General features: G+C 46.3%; 1 protein-coding gene across 1 annotated transcript in view; it reads left to right on the forward strand.

Annotated features, from left to right (window-relative positions):
* The window catches only part of CACNA1H (calcium voltage-gated channel subunit alpha1 H), a 253,608-nt gene that overhangs the window by 150,548 nt on the left and 85,306 nt on the right, over positions 1 to 17,754 (forward strand). Inside the window, exons 7-9 of the mRNA XM_026083083.1 lie at positions 8,005 to 8,097; positions 10,101 to 10,887; positions 15,230 to 15,642. Coding sequence (XP_025938868.1) covers positions 8,005 to 8,097; positions 10,101 to 10,887; positions 15,230 to 15,642 — 1,293 coding nt within the window. The remainder of the gene's footprint in view (positions 1 to 8,004; positions 8,098 to 10,100; positions 10,888 to 15,229; positions 15,643 to 17,754) is intronic.

Below are 17,754 nucleotides of genomic sequence, written 5' to 3' on the forward strand. Positions count from 1 at the left end.
TTTTCCTTAGAGTAAGCATAAAAGGCCACCCTGGAACCTACTAGCAGGACAAAACTGGCAGGGCCATTCCTCTTAGTTCCTGCTCACATGTCTTCCTGTTAGCAGGGCTTTCACTGGGATTAGTATAAATGCGGGCCTCTTTTTGGCCTGTTTTTCTTGCTTTGTTGCTGGGACACTTGGGTTATATGTCAGGATACTTCAGCCAAGTTCCTTACCAAACGACAGCTCAGGAATGTTTACCCCATGGTCTAAAGAGCCTGTTTTACCTGGGATGTTACTGATATCCTTGCTTGCCTGTCTGCCATCACCTCTGCTCTTTCAGTATTTTCAGATTTTGGGGGAACAGTTGAAAAGACATGTTAAAGCAGAAGGGAGTGGAAAGGCCTGAGGCTTCTAATTGCAATTGTATTTCTGTGAGCAATGTAGTTTTTGTGGGCCAAGCTTTCCAGAAGCAGCTGTCATATTGGATGCCCATGTTTTCAGAGTTTGAGTAGATGATTTTTTTGGCCAAAAAGTTGCATTTTTTGGTCAAATGGTTCATTCTGTAAACTGGATATGTGTCAACAATGCTTATCTGTGCTGAATTTGGCAAGAAGTTTTGGTGGCAGGGGGGAGAAAAGAGTTCTAAGCTTTTCATTTCCACTGCTTCAAGATGATGCTTTGTCACTAGACTTGAATTTATTTTGGATCACCAAAAATATTTCATTCTAAATGATGGGGTTTAAGTTTTGGTGGATTTTTTTTTAATTTGGCCAGCCAACTAAACATTTGCTGCATTTGAAGAGCTTTTTCACTGAATACCCAATCTAAAAGTATCCAGCCCCTTTAAAGCATCTCAGAGTGTGTGCCGAAGAGGATTGCTTTTGAAAAATCTTCTGTCGTTTTGGAAGCTAGAAGGAATCGCCTTGTAGAGCACAAGTCAGAGAGGCCATTCTGACTCCAGGCTTGGGTCCATGAACCTGTGGGAGGTACTGGGGAGACCCCAGTGTTGCACAGTAACCTGCTGTGAATCCTGTGCCTTGGGAAGGGTTTCATCCTACCTCAGAAATGCAGATTCCTCTATTCAGAGTGGAAAGGAGGCAGGTGCCTTCAGAAAGCCATGCCCTAATCTGGAGTGCAGTTAGGTGATGAAAAAGCTACTGGTTTTCTGAGGGATGTCAACAATATTACGAGGAAATTTCAATGCGATTTGAATGCCCCAAAGCTGCTTCATGATCGACTGCTGTGATTGCCCCTTGCAGTGTGAGCTGCATGTAACATACACATCTCCCTGGGGCTAAAGCGTAGGTTCAGCTCCCTTATGCCCGAAGATGATGCATGTTCTTTGTTTCCAAGTCCCAAATGCTTGCCTGCGGACTGTGTTGAGCTGACATCCATCCTGGAGAACAAGACCCCCACTCCAATCAGTGGGAAAGCCTAGAGCTCGAACACTTGGACAACTGCACAGAACATGTTGGTTGTGTTGTGTTTCTGTGCAGAGGGCTATTTGTGCTTGAAGCTGTGCATCCATTGTCCCTAATTGTCTCTAGTATAGTTTGAAACAAAGTGTAACAATAGGAATAAGAAAAAATCCTTGGTTTTTGCATTTGGGCCAGTACCCCAAAACTGCTTTCATGTTCCAGACAGTGATGGCTGGGGGAGAGCTGTCACTCATCTATAATTGCTATATGGCACACTCATCTGTAAACAAGGATCTCACTTTGGCTTAGGTTCCCTTCTCATTGCAGACACTTTGCCTTTCAGCTTTGCTCTGCTATAAAACTCTGATTTATGGCTTGCTCTATGATAATGGACTCATTACTGCTGAAGTTAAACAGTTAAATACATTCCCTGTGCATAAGATACTTTACACAAACAATGAAGACAGGATAATTATCACAGTAAATCAAACCTCATGAATATGGACTGAGATGTGATTTGTTATAAGCAGCAGCAGTCTGAAATCAGTGATGTTGTTGCTATCGGATGAGGATTTTGCATTATTTAGTGCAAAATGGAAGGGAGCAGCTAACCTTTCCTTTGCAGCAAAAATTGAGTTTTGATGCAAATTTTAAGCTCTTGGAGATTCCCTTTCAAGAGGTTCTGGGTCACCAGTATCAGCATCAGTGACTTGTCCAGCTTTCTCTCGTGCTGGCTGCATGCTGCTTTTCAGGATCCACTGTGAATTGGTAATGCTGAACAATGATCACTTTTAGATTGAACAAATTTGAGAGGTTGTCACTAATTCAAGACAAATGCGAGGTTTCACACTTCCCTTTTATTTTCTGTTTTGCAGGGTCACTTTTCAGAGCAGATGCACACTTTGCAAGACTCCCAAGTTGTAAAGAAATGGCTAAAATTGCTTGGCAAAGTGAGCAGGCCCCAAAGTGAAAGGAGAAACATCTGTTCAAAGGATATTACTCAGAATATAATAAAACCTGTTTTTCTGACCACAGAGGTTACTTAACAACATGTATCACAAGGAAATAATTAAAATTATGAAAGTGACTTCAAAAATGTAGTTAGTGATTTGATTATCTGCCAAGAACTCTGCATATGGAAAAGAAATACTGTTATTCACTGGTCAGCTAGCCAAATCGGTATGTCCCTGAAAGGGCAAAATACACAGATAAAAGGCCTTCAGAAATGCATCCTGAAGGCCTTATAAAACTTACTGAGACCATCATAGCAATTAATGAACTCTCAAAATTTATTGTATCATTGGATCCTGTCTTGAAAAGGTTTATTTAAAAAAAAAAAACTCACTGCAGGGCGAGGGAAATGATGAGATAAAAAGATGGGGAGGGGGGGAAACAGCAAAAAACAAATAATCATGGCAGTTCTCAGCTGCTCTTCAATTCAGCTAATTGATTTTGATGCAGATAATGTTCACCTTGTCCCCAAAGGACCCAACTTAGACTGAAAGGCTGAGTGCTAATTATATATGTTAATTAAGATGAACACTTCTTATGCAGGTCTCAAAATGCTTTGGAAATGTGTGGGATCCTCTATATCATCTCCTGATTCAGCCAAGCAAATGTCTGCTTGCGTTGAACAAGGACCTGCAATTCTGAAATCAACCACCAAGGAAATCTCTCAAGCCATCAGAGCTAGGCTTTTAGGGTTTTTGAGTAGAGCGGGGGATGATAATTTTGGTTCCCATACTTAGGGAGGATGTCTCTACAAGTGAAGTTTGTTCAAGTAATCATGGAAATGAAATCTTGCCATGAGAAAGATCTGGCCTCAGGGCTAAGCTGCATTCAGCTCTTATAATCTTTTCAGCTTCACTTCACACAGTAATTTTCCAAACTTTCTTCCATTGATTAGTGGCACCTCCAAGTTGATTTCTATCTGCAGTAGTCCATCTGGCACTAACCATTAGTGCTTTATAATATACAGAAAATAATTCAGTGTTTGACTTTACTAATTGAAGTAGTTTGGGTTGTAGGGTGTTGGGGTTTTTTTTTCTGGGTGATTCTTTTGTTCTTTCTCTTAACTGACACTAAAGCAAAAAATAACCTGCTCTTGAATGGGTTATAGCCAAGAACTTGCAAAAATTTTGGCAGAGTGTAACGACAAGGATTTTTATGGTGAAAGCTCCTTGACATAGTAAACGAAATTGTTCTGCAGAGACCTTTCAAGTGACCCCAGAAAAAAACAAAGTAAACCGCCTGTCTCCCTGGGAACACTGAGGAGGTCTAAGTTAATTGCCAGTGTCTTTAATCTGCATCTCCCTTGTGATTTTCATTCTGGAGTTTTAGATTGATTCTGATTAGCTCAACTAGAAGACCTGATGCTGTCCCCAGTTCTGCTACTATAAATCAGAGGAGCATCTTTGTTAGAGCAGATTATTGTGGCATGAGCAAACCAAGAGAATCAGAATCACAGAACAGAAGATTCAAAAAAAAACCTGATTGTCCACTCTCATCCTGCTCATATTAATGTGATGATTGAGGAATGCATGGATGGTTCTGAGCCAGAGATCAATGAAGTCAAAAATCTGTCTTTCCATTCACCTGAGTGAGCTTTCAATTAAGCCCTTGCACTGATGGGAGAGAGGATCAGACACAAGACTCAGGGCTTTAGTACTGAGCCATGTAGATATTAATGGGAGTTGAATGATTTATCCCATCCATTCCCATGCTGTGCAAGAGGTAAAGGACTGAATGAGCAGCCAAGGAGAATTGCACTGGGCATCATGCAGGATCCCCTGTTGATTAGAACAGCACCTCTGTTGTCTGTCCAGAACCTCGCTCCTTCGAAGACAAAAATCCTTTCCCTGTGCTCGGAGGGCAACTATTCCTTTCCCTGTGTGTCTGCAGCATGTGATTACAGTTGGCAGCACCCTGTAGGACAACCTTGCCAATCATCTTAATTGAATCTTTCAGCTATTTCCCTGCAGCTGCTGATTTTAGCATGCCACATACCTTGCACATCTTTTTCATCAGAGCAGAATTAGAAAACGTGTTTCTTGCCACCTTATCTCTGTTGATAAATAATTGTATGTTGCATTTATTGGAAGCTTTGAACTGGTACATTTGGAGGGGCTGTTTAATATGTCTGTCTGAACGACCATGACTTGAACAGAATTTAATTACTGAGAATGGATTACTGAGATTGGAAAGCACAAGAAAGGTGCTCCAGGTCCTTGGAAGACATCTATAAAGGGCTTGGAGGGCCAAATGCTGGAGCTGTAGTCAACTGGATTAATCAGACTGGAAACTGAAGAGAAGAGCAAGTCGTTTCTGCTTAGTGAAGTAGGTGATATTACATTCAGGGTGCCCCAAAGGAGGAACAGTAGGAAAACAGTGCTGAAAAAATACATCAGTGTTGTTGGGAAAATAGAGTGAGTTCTTAGCTTTCTCTCTGAGTTCATCCGGTCTGAGAATAAATGTCTAGGATCAAACTCTGTACTGCAGCAGTGAATCTTGCATCAATGCAGTTTGCCTTTGACTTCCTTCCAAAAAAAAGTTGAATTCAGTTCATGGTGTCTAGACCAGCTGTTGGCAAATTCAAAGTATCTAATTCCCCTTTATACCAAGGCCTTGCTGGGGGTATGCAATGGGATCTTAAATCAGGTAAAAATACACATTTAAGGTTATTTGCAGCACTTTATAGGACAGCACAAAAAGGTCCTTAGCATAGCAAGAATAGGCTGAAAAGTCATAGAGACGGTTTCATTTCAGGCAGGTGGTCATGTATGTGTGTCCTCCTGCATTTCTCTGACCTATTTGATTAAAAAAAGATGAGAGATGTCTGTGAGCACACTCTCTTACAGGACTGCTAGTGCGCTCTAATACTCAGCAGCTCAGGAATCCTTCCCCTAGGTACTGCTGCATTTATACTGGGTGATGAGTCCAAGAATGAATCCACAAAGATGCCAAACAGGAGAACAAAAGCCCAGCAGTCTGTCTGTTCCTTCCATGTCCCTTTGGTTTACAAGTGAGTAGTAAATAATGCAAATTCTAATTACATCTTAAATATTCTGGGAGCCGGATGAGCATTTTCAGCCCTCCAGAGGAGGAATGTGGTATACTGATTGATTCTCACTGAAAATGCTGTCTAGCATGCAAGAAAAAACCTTCTATAGATGTTTGCTTGGCCCTCACTCTTTGCTCAGCAGCTGTTTCCCAGGCGGGTGCTGATAGTGCCTGCAGAAGCCCAACAGCAGAGCAGCCCTCAGGTAACTCCTTTTGCAGAGAGGGTTCTGTGTTTAATCGTTTTAATACATTCAATTTGAGGATTGCCAGCCAAACGCAAATTCAGTGAAGAGGTGTATCCAATATGTTTTGGGTCCCTGGGCTCATTTTTCATCACCAAGTGTAAGTGAATGGAGCACCTGCTACAGCAGCTGTTGCAGCCTGACTCTGAAAGGCCCGTCTAAACAGAGCAGGGGAAGGTGGAAGACAGAAGGGAACTTCTACAGCACTGAAAAGACAATTTCTTAGGTAGCTGGCAGTGATTTGGTTTAGCATTGTGTCACCTGCCAACTTGATCTCCCTGGTTTCTCCATGAACAGCACGAGCATTGAGCGCGAGAGATGATCGTCTGCCATGCACGGCCCACACGTGCAAGGGACGTGGATGAAAAGCTTTGATTTCTATAAATGTTTCAACCATGTTAAACTAAAGGCAGAAAATGGCAGTTTGGGTTTGACTGCCTGTCCGTTTCATACCACTGAACAGAACAATTACTGCCAGTGTCTGCCCAGACAGCTTAACCTATTCTCAGATTCCGGAGTGAAAAACATCACTTGCATCCACACAATACACATCTGCTGCTGAAAGCTTTCTACCACAGATTGATCTGTGGGGTTCGTGTTGACCAAAAACAATGCCTTCGTTTTTGTTAAATGCATGCTAGGGAAACCTAGCGTTGCTTTCTGACATCGATGCATCACCAGCCAGCAGTGAGGATGTGATATGAAGGGTTATCTAGTGCGTGCAATGAGGAACATGAGAGGTGGGTGCAATTTGTGTAAATGCAGCCAGCATGTCCTCAGACCTGGTTGCTCGAAGTCACTAGCAAAGCTGACAGAGTACAACAGCTGCAGAGACAAGTTTTACCTGCTTCCTGGCAGACCATGTTTATTGGTTTTAGAGTGGGACTGTATGTGCCAGCCTGTGGCAGAGGTGGTGTCAGCACTGAAGATGGGCTGCTGCCCACCAAGCCGCACAGTGGGTGTTGGGAAGTGGGTTTGAGAACTTATTGGTGTCTCTCTGTAGACATCACCACAGTTGACTTTACAGTGAGAGGAGTCAGGAGCATCTCTTTCCCAGCACCCATGAGCTGTGTGCTGATGCAAGGTGCTCTGACAGTCTCAGGGTGGCCATATGTACCAGGGCTTGTGGTTACAGCAGTGCTCTCCCCTTGCAGATATCATATGCCAAAGATTCATGCTTCTTTCAGCTCTGTGAGAAAAAAAAAAAGGAGAAAAGTGTGGGTGGGGGGATCATAGCTGCCTTCTCTGCAAGCGTTTTCCTCTGATGCTCCATGTGTGAAAAGAAACTCATCCATTCACTGCCTCAACAGCCAATAGTTTATGGATCTGCTTTTCCCCGCTCTCCATACAGACAGTCCCCTACACCATTTAAGCTTGATCCTTTCCTTATCCATAGCAAGCTAATTCGCATGCTCTGCTGGAGCAGACCAGCATTTCAGTTCCATCATTGCAAACATGGTTCAAATCAGGAATGACGCCATTGCAACTGGAGGCAGCAGGCAATCCTCGCTTTATGCTAGGACTTCCAAGGCTGGCACTGGGCATAGTGAATAGGGCACATCAGTGCAAGTGAATTCAGAGACAGGAGCTTTGATTTTGTTGGAAGTCGTGCTGGAGTTTCAGCTCCAACACTAGTAGCAAGATGACACTAGAAGTGTTTGGTATGTTTTAACTAAATAAAAAGTGTAAATTACATGGCAGCATTCGCTTTGCTCTGCACACAGCCTGTGTGGTGTTAATTAAATCCTCAGCTTCTTTTTTAGTGGAAGGAATATTGAGAAAACAAGTCTGAAATCAATTCTCCATTTAATTAAAGTAACTCTTTTCCATTCAGTTACTTTTCCACCATGATGTTAGTGATGTAGTTGTAATAGTGAGCCAGTAGGTATCGCAAAGAACTGGGTTTTGCAGAAATAAAGTTGGCGTAAAACTTAGAAATTTTACAGGTAGCATTACAAAACCAGGAGGCTAAGGTAAAAGCCCATATCTCTGCACAGAGAGGCTTTTGCTTTGTTAAAACTCCTCCTTGGAAGTTCTTTGTGCTGGCTCAGAATCAGCATTTCAGATGTCCTATTGTATTGTCTTATCATTTTAATCATGGCAGGTTCTTGTAGAAACCTCAGGCCAGTCCATTGGTCACATATTGCTGCTATCCTAAGCCATCTGGGAAAAGTGCAGCAGGTTTGGATGGATCCTGAGAGATGCTGTGGAGTGATGAGTATCAGGCATTAGCAGAGGATTGATGTTTACAAACTTTGTGGTTGACTCTTGTTCTTACACTTTCTTTCTCTGTCTTCCTGTAGGTTATAACCCTGGAAGGATGGGTTGACATCATGTATTATGTGATGGATGCACATTCTTTTTACAATTTTATATATTTTATATTGCTTATAATAGTAAGTATGAATTGTGAGATACTCCCATTCCCTCTGCTTGTGGGGTAAAGCTGTTCCCTGGCCTTTTCACAGAGGAGAGCTAGCTGGGATTCGGAACGGGAGACCTCCCTTCCGCTGTAAAGTGTAATCATGCAGGTTGTGATTACTGCTGTGGAGACAGATTATTGGCTAGAACAGGCTCTGTCCTTCTTAGCGTCACATGTGATGTGTAGTCACAGCTTGTCAAGCCATACGGTCTTCTCCTCCCATTTATTCTCCCGGTTTTGGTCTTGTCACCTTGATGCGTCCTAACTATTGTGCCTCGGCCAAGCAACTGCTAATGAGACCAAAATGCAGAGAGGCAATGGCTTTTCTTCCTTTAGCCTCCTCAACATGCCAGAGGACAGCTCATTTCAATGAAGGACCCTCAGAGAGCTGCTAAACTTCACCTGAGCATTTTAAATAATGGTAGTAATAGCAGTGCATCTTTCTGAGGTCTTAGGTGCTGTCATTCCTTTAAATATATATATATAGTATTATTCCCTGGAGGAGTTTGAGGTTGTCCTCTGAAGCTTTCATTCCATGTTAGCAAGGTTCTTTTTTTAGGATGGAATTGGGGATAGAGCCTTCTTCAGGGGGCTACATTTGTGGAAAAGTCAACCATTCAGGTCAGGAGGAGGGCAGAGGGCACAGAAAGCAGAGGGAAAAGTACCATGTAGATGTCAGGTAAGACATGAGATGGAGGCACTTCAAAGTGCTCTTGTGGCTGGATATTCTTTATATACAACCCCATCATTATCTCTGTGCTTTCGAAGCCCTTGGGAGCTCTGGATTGTGAAGTCAAAGCACCACGGTCCCCACCAGCAATGGGGAAGGTGTAGATCTGACCACTGTGAGAGTTCCCCTGTAGTGGACAACATTCTGAAGCCAGTGATTTTTGAGCTTTTAGCAATGAGCCATGCATAGTAGAGATTTCCTCTTCACCCTCTTGAGCCCTTCTCTACATATGGATCCTTGCAGAAAAGCCAGAAGTTGACTAATCCCCAAGTCACTTGGAGCTGGGAATGGCACCCTAGCTGCTTTCCAAATGGTATCCAGACTGATATTACAGATTGGAGAATAATACTACAGACTATCTCCTGCTGGTTTCCCCTGAGGATTCATCAGACAATGGCCCAGATTAAATCCGTACGTTTCCTACTGAGCCCAGCACAGAGGTTTGGCTATGTAGGCAGTGGCACTTTCTTGACGTCAGTCCCTTTCACGCCTAAGGGCGCTGATTCTCTGATGGGAATATTTGACATTTTCCTTTGGCTGATTTATGAATTCAAGTGGTGAAAAGCCAGTGTGTGGACTTACCAGCTGAGAGAAGGACACAGCCTTAGGTCACTTTACATTCTTATCCTTGGGACTACATTTCCAAAACCAGATATCACTCAAGATCATGTCAACTCAAGACAGGCAATTAATCAGGCCTTTCTAGGAGCACCAAACCTCCTGGAGATATATTCCTCTGTGTTACAAGGAGCTACAAGAGAAAGGTGACTTCACGGACATATGGACCCTGACTGGCGTCCTAGAAACCAGGGTATGCTATACCAGGGCATGAAATGACAGAGGAAAAGAAGAGGCAGCTCCAGTACAGCACGAATTGGACTTCCAACATCTTTCCTTGTGGGTTGGCTGGGTATTTCCTAGTGGTCTGCTTTGCAGTGGTGATAGATTACATTGTTTTTCATACACCCTGCGTTAGTAGCAAATGTGATCATTGTTGGGGGGAGGAAAGTGGTGAAGGCTATTGTTAACAGCTTTCTTCACTATTGCCAAAATAACTCAACACGGTTTAGGAGCAAATTTAGCAGCTCAGGCACATGTTAATATAACATTTGGTGAACAGACTCTGGGATTTGGCATGTCTGGAAATCTTAAGATTTCTAAGAGCCGCACTTCAGTCCACGTGGTGACAAAGTGCATGTGTTGCTTTGTAAAATTGCTGCTAATTCCTTTCCCTGTGTTTTCTCCAGGTTGGTTCCTTCTTCATGATTAACTTGTGCCTGGTTGTGATAGCAACACAGTTTTCTGAAACAAAGCAACGGGAGAACCAGCTGATGCAGGAGCAGCGGGCCCGTTATCTCTCCAATGACAGCACAATTGCCAGCTTCTCAGAGCCAGGTAGTTGCTATGAGGAGCTGCTCAAATATATCTGCCACATCTTCAGGAAGGTGAAACGGCGGACAATACGCCTGTACAACAACTGGCAGAGCAAGCGCCGGAAAAAAGTTAATCCCAACAGCACCACAAATGGGCAAAGCCGCCGAGGCAAAAAGCGCATCACCTCCATTCACCACCTCATCCACCACCACCACCACCATCACCACCACTATCACATCAGCAATGGGAGCCCTCGGGGGCCACGCTCCAACCCTGAGATCTGTGATCTGGAACTCAAGGTGATGAAACCTGGAGGCCAACTGATGCTTCCCTCTCCATCACCCAACTTGCAGAGCTCTGCTCCTCCTCCAGACTCAGAGTCTGTGCACAGCATTTACCATGCTGACTGTCATGTTGAAGGACCACAGGTAAACTGTAAGTCTTCCAATGCCCCTGCAAGCATTAAACTGACCACTGGACTCTCCAACCATGGCAACATGAACTATCCTACTATCCTGCCTTCTCCAACTAGCAAAGCTAGTTCCGTTCCAGTTCCCAAAGGAAAGAAGAATGGTAATTCACCTGTGGCCATGGTTAATAGCCCAGTAAATTTGGGCACGGATCCTTATGAGAAGCTGCAGCAACTGGTAGGAGAGCATGGTAAGGGCAAAGGCACTGATATTCTTGCTTAGGAGAACTGGGCAAAGGGAAAATACTTTGATGTAATTAGTAGCAAAGAGCTGGCACAGGCTAATGTTCTCCTCTCTATGGCTGTTCCAGGAACCCAGGTAGGAATCATACGTGATCCCATTATTGACCCTGCCATTGACCTGCCAATGGTTTGGGGAAAGTTCCCTTTTCCTCCATTTTTCTTATCTGTACAATGCTAACCATGGTACCCTGTAACATCTGGGTATCAGGATAGAGTATACTTTCGGCTCTCTGATTTAGGTTCTTTCTGAGTCGTCATTTTTCCTGTCATCCTGCCTACTCTGATAGGCAAGAACCTGAAATCCCCAAAAAGCTGCAGTTCCATGGGTTCTTATGATTCAGGGTTCACTGGAACATGGGACCAGGAAGACACAATCTTCCAATAAAGTGGTCCTCAGACAAAAGTACTCAAGACGCTAGGGTGTTAATGGTAGCCAAGGAGGCTGCTGGAGGTGGAGGCTGTATTGTGAAAGCTGTCAGAGCTGAGTATGGAAGCCAGGAGTAAGACAGGTTAAGGGGCTGGGAGCTCTATTCCTTCTGTCCCTGTATTTGCAGTGGTTGGGTAAAGCAAGGTGCGGGATGATCCAGGCAGCAAGTTCAGGCCACTGCTGGAGGTCTCTTTCCCATGGTCACAAAGCATGTATTTTTGAACTTTTCTCATGTGCTCAGTGATACCCTGGAGGCTCTCCCTCTGTTCTCACCCAAGCATAGGTCAGTGCAGCCCCTGGCATTTCGTCTGTGATGAATGACAGATCTGCTGGCTGCAACCCTGCAGCAGATAAACCCCAGCTGCTGGGAGATGGTACCTTGAGAGGGAAGAGCAGGTGGAAGCTGGTGGAGAAATAGGAGGTATAGAAAGTGGAAGATATGTACAACAGGATAGCACAGAAGGAACCCACAACAGAGGCTTCTAGAAACCCCTAGGGCTCCTGAGCCTCTGGATTTCTTTTTGGCAAGAAGGAGCATGAAGTTTGGAGGAAGGATCATAGTCACTGCAGGGTCCTGCTCTGTGCTAGTCCTCAGAGGATGCGTGTGAGGGCAGCAGTGTAGCAGAGCTGCAGGCCACCAGGCTTCCCCTCTCCTCTTTCCCCACGTGCAGAAGAAATGTAGGGCTGAGTGTTATTGCAGACTCAGAGCTCCCTTCAGTCTAAAGGAAGGAGAAATATACCTAGATCTTAGAAACTCTATTGTACTGCTGTCACATCCCTGTCTGTGCAGACTGCAGCCACACCAGTGTTTTTAGTTATTGTAGTTTTATCTCCATTCTTACAAAAATCATCTGCTGCTGAAGTCATGATTACATGCAACACTTACCTTTCCATTTTGCAAAATGTTTCCAGTTTCTCAGCTGGAACTAAATGCTGAAAAATAGGAGTCTTAAGCAAACAATACAAAGTCAGAAAGAGCTATTTTCTATTTTTTTCAATCTCTTTAAGCCAAACTCATTGTCTTTTTTTTTTTCCAGAGCCTGTGTTTTCCAAAACTGTTTATGTGCATGTGCACAAATACAAATATTTATCCTAGTGATGTATGTGCTGAAAAAATACCAAGCATAGCTTGAGGCGGAGTCACGGTAAAGGTTGCTTGCCAAATAGGTTGGGTGACTTGTCTTTGTTAATATTTTTTTCTAAGTGACCATACAAAAGGGTAAAGCAGATTGTTTATAGAAATTGCCTTCAGCAGACATTTCTGTACTTTTCGGAGCTTAGCAGGAGGGCAGAAGGGAGCAAGGTTAGCTGCAATGTTCTTCCGTTGTTAAGCAAGGGCTTTATATGAATCACTGGTACATCTTTAACTATGCAAGTTAATGAAGGTTATTATGAGAACGTGTATTTACCTTGAGATAAAAGCCCAGGCACAACAGAAGTCTGGAACTGGGAAACCAAGGACGAGCAGAAGAGCCGTTGCTTGGAAGGCGCTGCTCAAGGCAGAGGCTTAGTCCTCTGTGCTCACAAGGGGCTCTGTTGCCTGAACTCTTTCCAAGAGAAGAAAGCACCAAATCTCAGTCACACCTGCAACAACCCAGGACCATTCTAATGATTTGGGAGATTTTCGTGTAGCCTGCAGTGGTTCTTTGAAAGCCTGAGGCTGGATGCAGTTGTTATTAATAATGCAAAAATAGTATCCTCTTTTTATAGAGGCATTTCAGCCCTGAGGATGCCAAGATGCTTTAAACAAGTCCCCTGGAATTGTTTATCTCTCACAGAAGTTTAATCCTATCTAGGTGAAGCGGGTGGACACGGCAGCTGTTTGTTGGTGAAGGGCAGGTTTTCTGGCACTGCAAAGAGCACAAGGGCTGGGGGGGGACGCACGTCGGCCAGGGTCCAGCAGGAGACCCTGTCACGCGATGTGTCTATGCCCAGGTCTTCCCCTCCACGCCTCCAGCTCCTCCGAGCTCTCCCCCCTGCCCCTGCCACACCAACAGGACGGAGTCATTCGCTCCCGCACAGCATCCCTCTTTGTACAGCTGTGCACGGACTTGTCTGCCCAGGGTTCACGAGGATCTGTAAGTGCCAAATAGGCTAGCTCCAGAGTGTGTAGCCATGCTAGGCACAGCTCCCAGCTGATGCTTCTACATCCCAGCCTGAGCTTAGCAAAGGAGCTGCGTTACGTCCCTGCCCTGTGCCAGGCAGGGAAGGTGAAGGGAGCTTGCAAGTTCCCTCCGACTCTCCTGGCCTCTGTCTCTGTGCAAACGGAGGGCTGTTTCCCTGAATCCCCCCTCCGCTCCCATAAGTCAACAGGCAGAGTCTGTTCACTGCGAGACTTGTGCAAGGGGAGCACACGAGTGATAATTGAGAGCATTAACAAGGCATTAGCAGTGAGGGCACTCACAGCCCCAGCTGGAGACAAGGTTGGTGTCTGCTGGGAACGCTGCAATTGTGGCGGAGAGTATTCTCTCCCCTTCTTTTGTTGTGGAATTGAACAGCCCAAAGTACAGCCTGTTCCTCCGAGTTCTCGTGCCCTGCAATGCTGTGAGGTTATTTTAGCAGGCAGCCAAGGAGACTCTGGTATTTTGAAGACATCTGCGGCGCCAGTGCTTTTCATATAATTTTTAACACTTTGATAGCATTCAGGACGCCTGGCGAGCCCACGGCCTCTGCCATCCGTGCTACTGTGGCCGCTCCGTGGTCTTTTCTCGTCAGACTGGTCTCGTTCGGAAACACGGTGCTAATGTGCAGAGTGCTTCCGGTGCCGCACGCAGGTTGATTAAGAGGGAAAATATTTCTGATCCTTTCAGCGTCTTTGACGTAATGACAGTGCCCTCACGCAAGGCTGTCAGCCTTGTTTCAAAGGCCAGGGGTATCTGAGTGACATTCAGGAAAGTAAAGTATATTCTGATTCTTGTCACAACGCCGTTTGCAAGCATACGAGCAAACCAGTGTTTTATTTTGCTTTCTGCTGCCTTCTCTTTAAAGACGTCCCCAAGTGTCAGCCAGGAGTGGCTGAAATCAGCACTGTTGCTGCTGGGCAAGCGCCAGATGCCTGGGCCCGGCGCCAGGAGCAGCCGCTGCCTTGAGCCTGGTCTCCCCGAAATGCGCCTGGGCGTCCCCGTCCCGCTTCAGGGCAGCGGCCGCTTCCAGAGGGGGGAAATCTCAGCTGCACTTTATTTCTCTGAACCTCAGGGAAGGCTTTTGGTGACGCTTACATGGCATTTTGTAGGTGGGATCGTGCACATGCTGTATTGCATTCCTTTTGGTTCATTAATTGCCATTAATTCGGTACCTAACGACCACCTGAATAACCCCCGTTATGGCTGGGCTAGCTCAGCCACATCGTCTCTGTACCCCGGTTCTGTGAGGGCAGCCGCACCATAAAACATACGTGGCAATGTGTTTGGTTTTAAAATACCCTGAACACCAAATCCTATGCCTGAGGCATGGGCTCACCTGAGCTTTATTAAAAGCTGAAGTGCAGAAGGAGGGGTGAAGGAGACCGAAGGGACTGCGCGGCTCTCCGAGCCGAGACCCCCGTCCGTAGCCACCTCTGGTCCGTTTTTCCCCTCTCCCTCCTCGTTAGCACCAAAATGGAAGCGCTGTCTAAATCACACGTAGCGGCTTGATAGCACTCAGATCACCGCTAATGATGTTAGACTGGTGAGATTTAATCAAAAGCAGTTGAAACTGAGCGGCGTGCCAGCCAGCCTTCCCCCCGACAGCGGAGCACAAAATGGCTGCCGCGCCGTGTGGAGAGAGGCCCTGTGGTGGGGGCGAGGGACGGGCAGAGGGGTCGGGGCGAGGGGAACGGAGGGTCGGTCGGCCGCGGCGGCTCACGGCGTCTGTCCCCCTCGCAGGTCTGCGGCGGACGCCCAGCCGGCTCTCGGGGCTGAGCGTGGCCTGCCCGCTGCCCGGCCCCCCTGGCGGCACGCTGACCTGCGAGCTCCAGAACTGCCCCTTCTGCGCCACCATCCTGGAGGACCCCGAGTTCGCCTTCAGCGAGTCCGACAGCTACGACTCGGACAGCAACGGCGTCTACGAGTTCACCCAGGACCTGCGGCACGGCGACCAGCGGGACCAGCTCCAGCAGCAGCGGGGCCGGAGGAAGAGGAGGAAGAAGAAGCCCAAGGAGAGGAACAAAGTCGCCCGGCTCTGGAAAGCCTTCGGCAACAAGCTGAAAAGGATCGTGGACAGCAAGTACTTCAACCGCGGGATCATGATAGCCATTCTGATCAACACGCTGAGCATGGGCATCGAGTACCACGAGCAGGTGAGTGCGGGGCTGCCCTGCCCAGCGCCACCGCCGTGCTTTTCTCTCCGCGGCGCCGTGCGGGTTTCTGGCCGCGGTGGATCAACCCACCCGAGTGCCGGGAGGGCCCCTGGCCCGGCGGCAAAGGGGCGATTCGGGCATCGGGGGGAAGAGCCGGCTGTTTCTCAGCAAGCTTGAAACACCATGTGAGGCAATCTGGCAGATTTGTGACGAATACGAGCGTCTTTCTGCGTGTGGCAAGGCTGGCAGGTTGCTCTCCAGACTCCCGAGCTGTGGAAAGTTTACATGGGTGTGTTAGGACACGAAGGCTCGGAGCCTGGCTATGCCGAGTAAGTTATTTGCTGTGAGTTATTCATAGGAGCAGGAACTGTTCTGGTGAAACGGCCCCTCTTATCTGTGGTTGATGGTGCACAGCGATGCGTACGCGGGAAGCTGATTTCCTCGAGACCTCCACCTCGTAACACAAATAACCCGTGCAGAACTTTCTTCTCTGTGTTTTGCCTCTGGACCTTTAACTAAAGACTTAAACTGTCGGGCTAAAAGCAAAAAAAAACTGTCTGTTTCTCCCTTAAGGAGAGGGCTCCGCACTTAGCCCCAAATGTGTAGTTTGATCTCATAGGGCGCAAGTAGATCTTTCTTCTAAGTGTCTGAAGGGAGGAAAGAAAAATCAGGCTGTTTCCAGCATTCGTCTGAACATCATGATGGCAGCAAGCAGCACTGGCAGCTGAGGACAGCTTGTCCTTGCTGGCTGATTGGAGCTGAAGGGCTGCACAGTGGGAGGGGGACGTGAGTCATCTGAAGATCTCCACTTGGGCACTCTATGGGAAGCTTTGCTTTTCTGTGCTTGTCTTTCTTGCAAAAACTGATTACTTTCAACTGTTGTCTGAAGATGTGCTCTGGAATTTTGCATGCTGTCTCTGCACAAGATGCAGAAAATGCTTCCCAATGAGGCCGGACAATCCTCGTGCTCGTTTTCTGTGAGGTAGATGGTCACAGGTTCATCCAGCGCTCTCCCCAGATCTCCAGTGCAGAATTGGGAGTAGGTCACAGTTATTTCCAAGGGTAATCCTCCTCTCTGCTGCAGTCTGTCCCTTCAGAAGCGAGGAGAGGCAGGCAGAGCACCGCAGTATGTCCAAAGGCAGGATACGATGCTTTGCATTTTCTTCTCCATAGTTTTCCGAGGAATCACAGTTCCTGCTAGGTACTGTGGCAAAACAATCCCCCAAAGTGCTGCGACTTCGTTTTCTCCCCACTTACCTGCTCGTAACCTCCATAGACTTTGCTATGTGAGGCATATTTTCTTTCAGAAAAGCAAATACTCAGATGAAAAACATGAACAACAACAGTGCAACAATTAACTAGTTCACACGTACAGTGGAGAGGGCCTAAACCCAACACAGAAATAACTGTCGCTGTCAGCTTTCTGTCTGGCTAGTTGTTTCACAACAACTCTTAAAACTGGGAAATACACCTTGTCAGTCACCTTTGAATAGAAGCATTCATTCCTCGCAGCGGCTGCGTTTCTACACGGATACTCTTTGTCAGATGCATATGGCTTTGTCAGTCTTTGGATATTCCCGACGTGGGTGCTGGGGGAAAACCTGAGACAGGCTGCCATGAGAAAGCCCAGGGATTGCATAGAGTCTGTCCACGATCACTCGTACAAAAGTAAATTGTGATAATTGCATCCTTGTTCCTGACAGAGTAAAATTCTAGCCTGCAGGTTTATATTGGATTTTACCTTGTAAAAGATTTGCTTTAAACCATCTCAAAGCCAATGGCAATAAAGATTCTAAAGCTTTTGGCTAAAGATCATCAGACTCCCGCCAGCTTTGCTCGCAGGCACTGCCCAGCTTGGGCCCAATAAAAGAGGAAGAATTTTGAAGTGAAACCTGTAAAAGTTTCTCCACGTGCCTGACTGCAAAGTGGCCTCCGGTACACAGCAGGGGTAACAAGCGGTGGAGCTGTCGGAGCCCAGCTTCTGAACACCTCGCCCAAGCCGTCTCTATCAGCAGAACGACCTCCAGGGCATCGCCTGAGGCTGATACACAATCCTAAAGCAATAGAAAAATGCCTCTGGGCTCCCAAACTGTTTGGCCTGAAAAGTTTGGG

This window comes from Apteryx rowi, unplaced genomic scaffold (genome assembly GCF_003343035.1).
Source record: "Apteryx rowi isolate R43461 unplaced genomic scaffold, aptRow1 scaffold_6, whole genome shotgun sequence".
Classification (NCBI taxonomy): domain Eukaryota; kingdom Metazoa; phylum Chordata; class Aves; order Apterygiformes; family Apterygidae; genus Apteryx; species Apteryx rowi.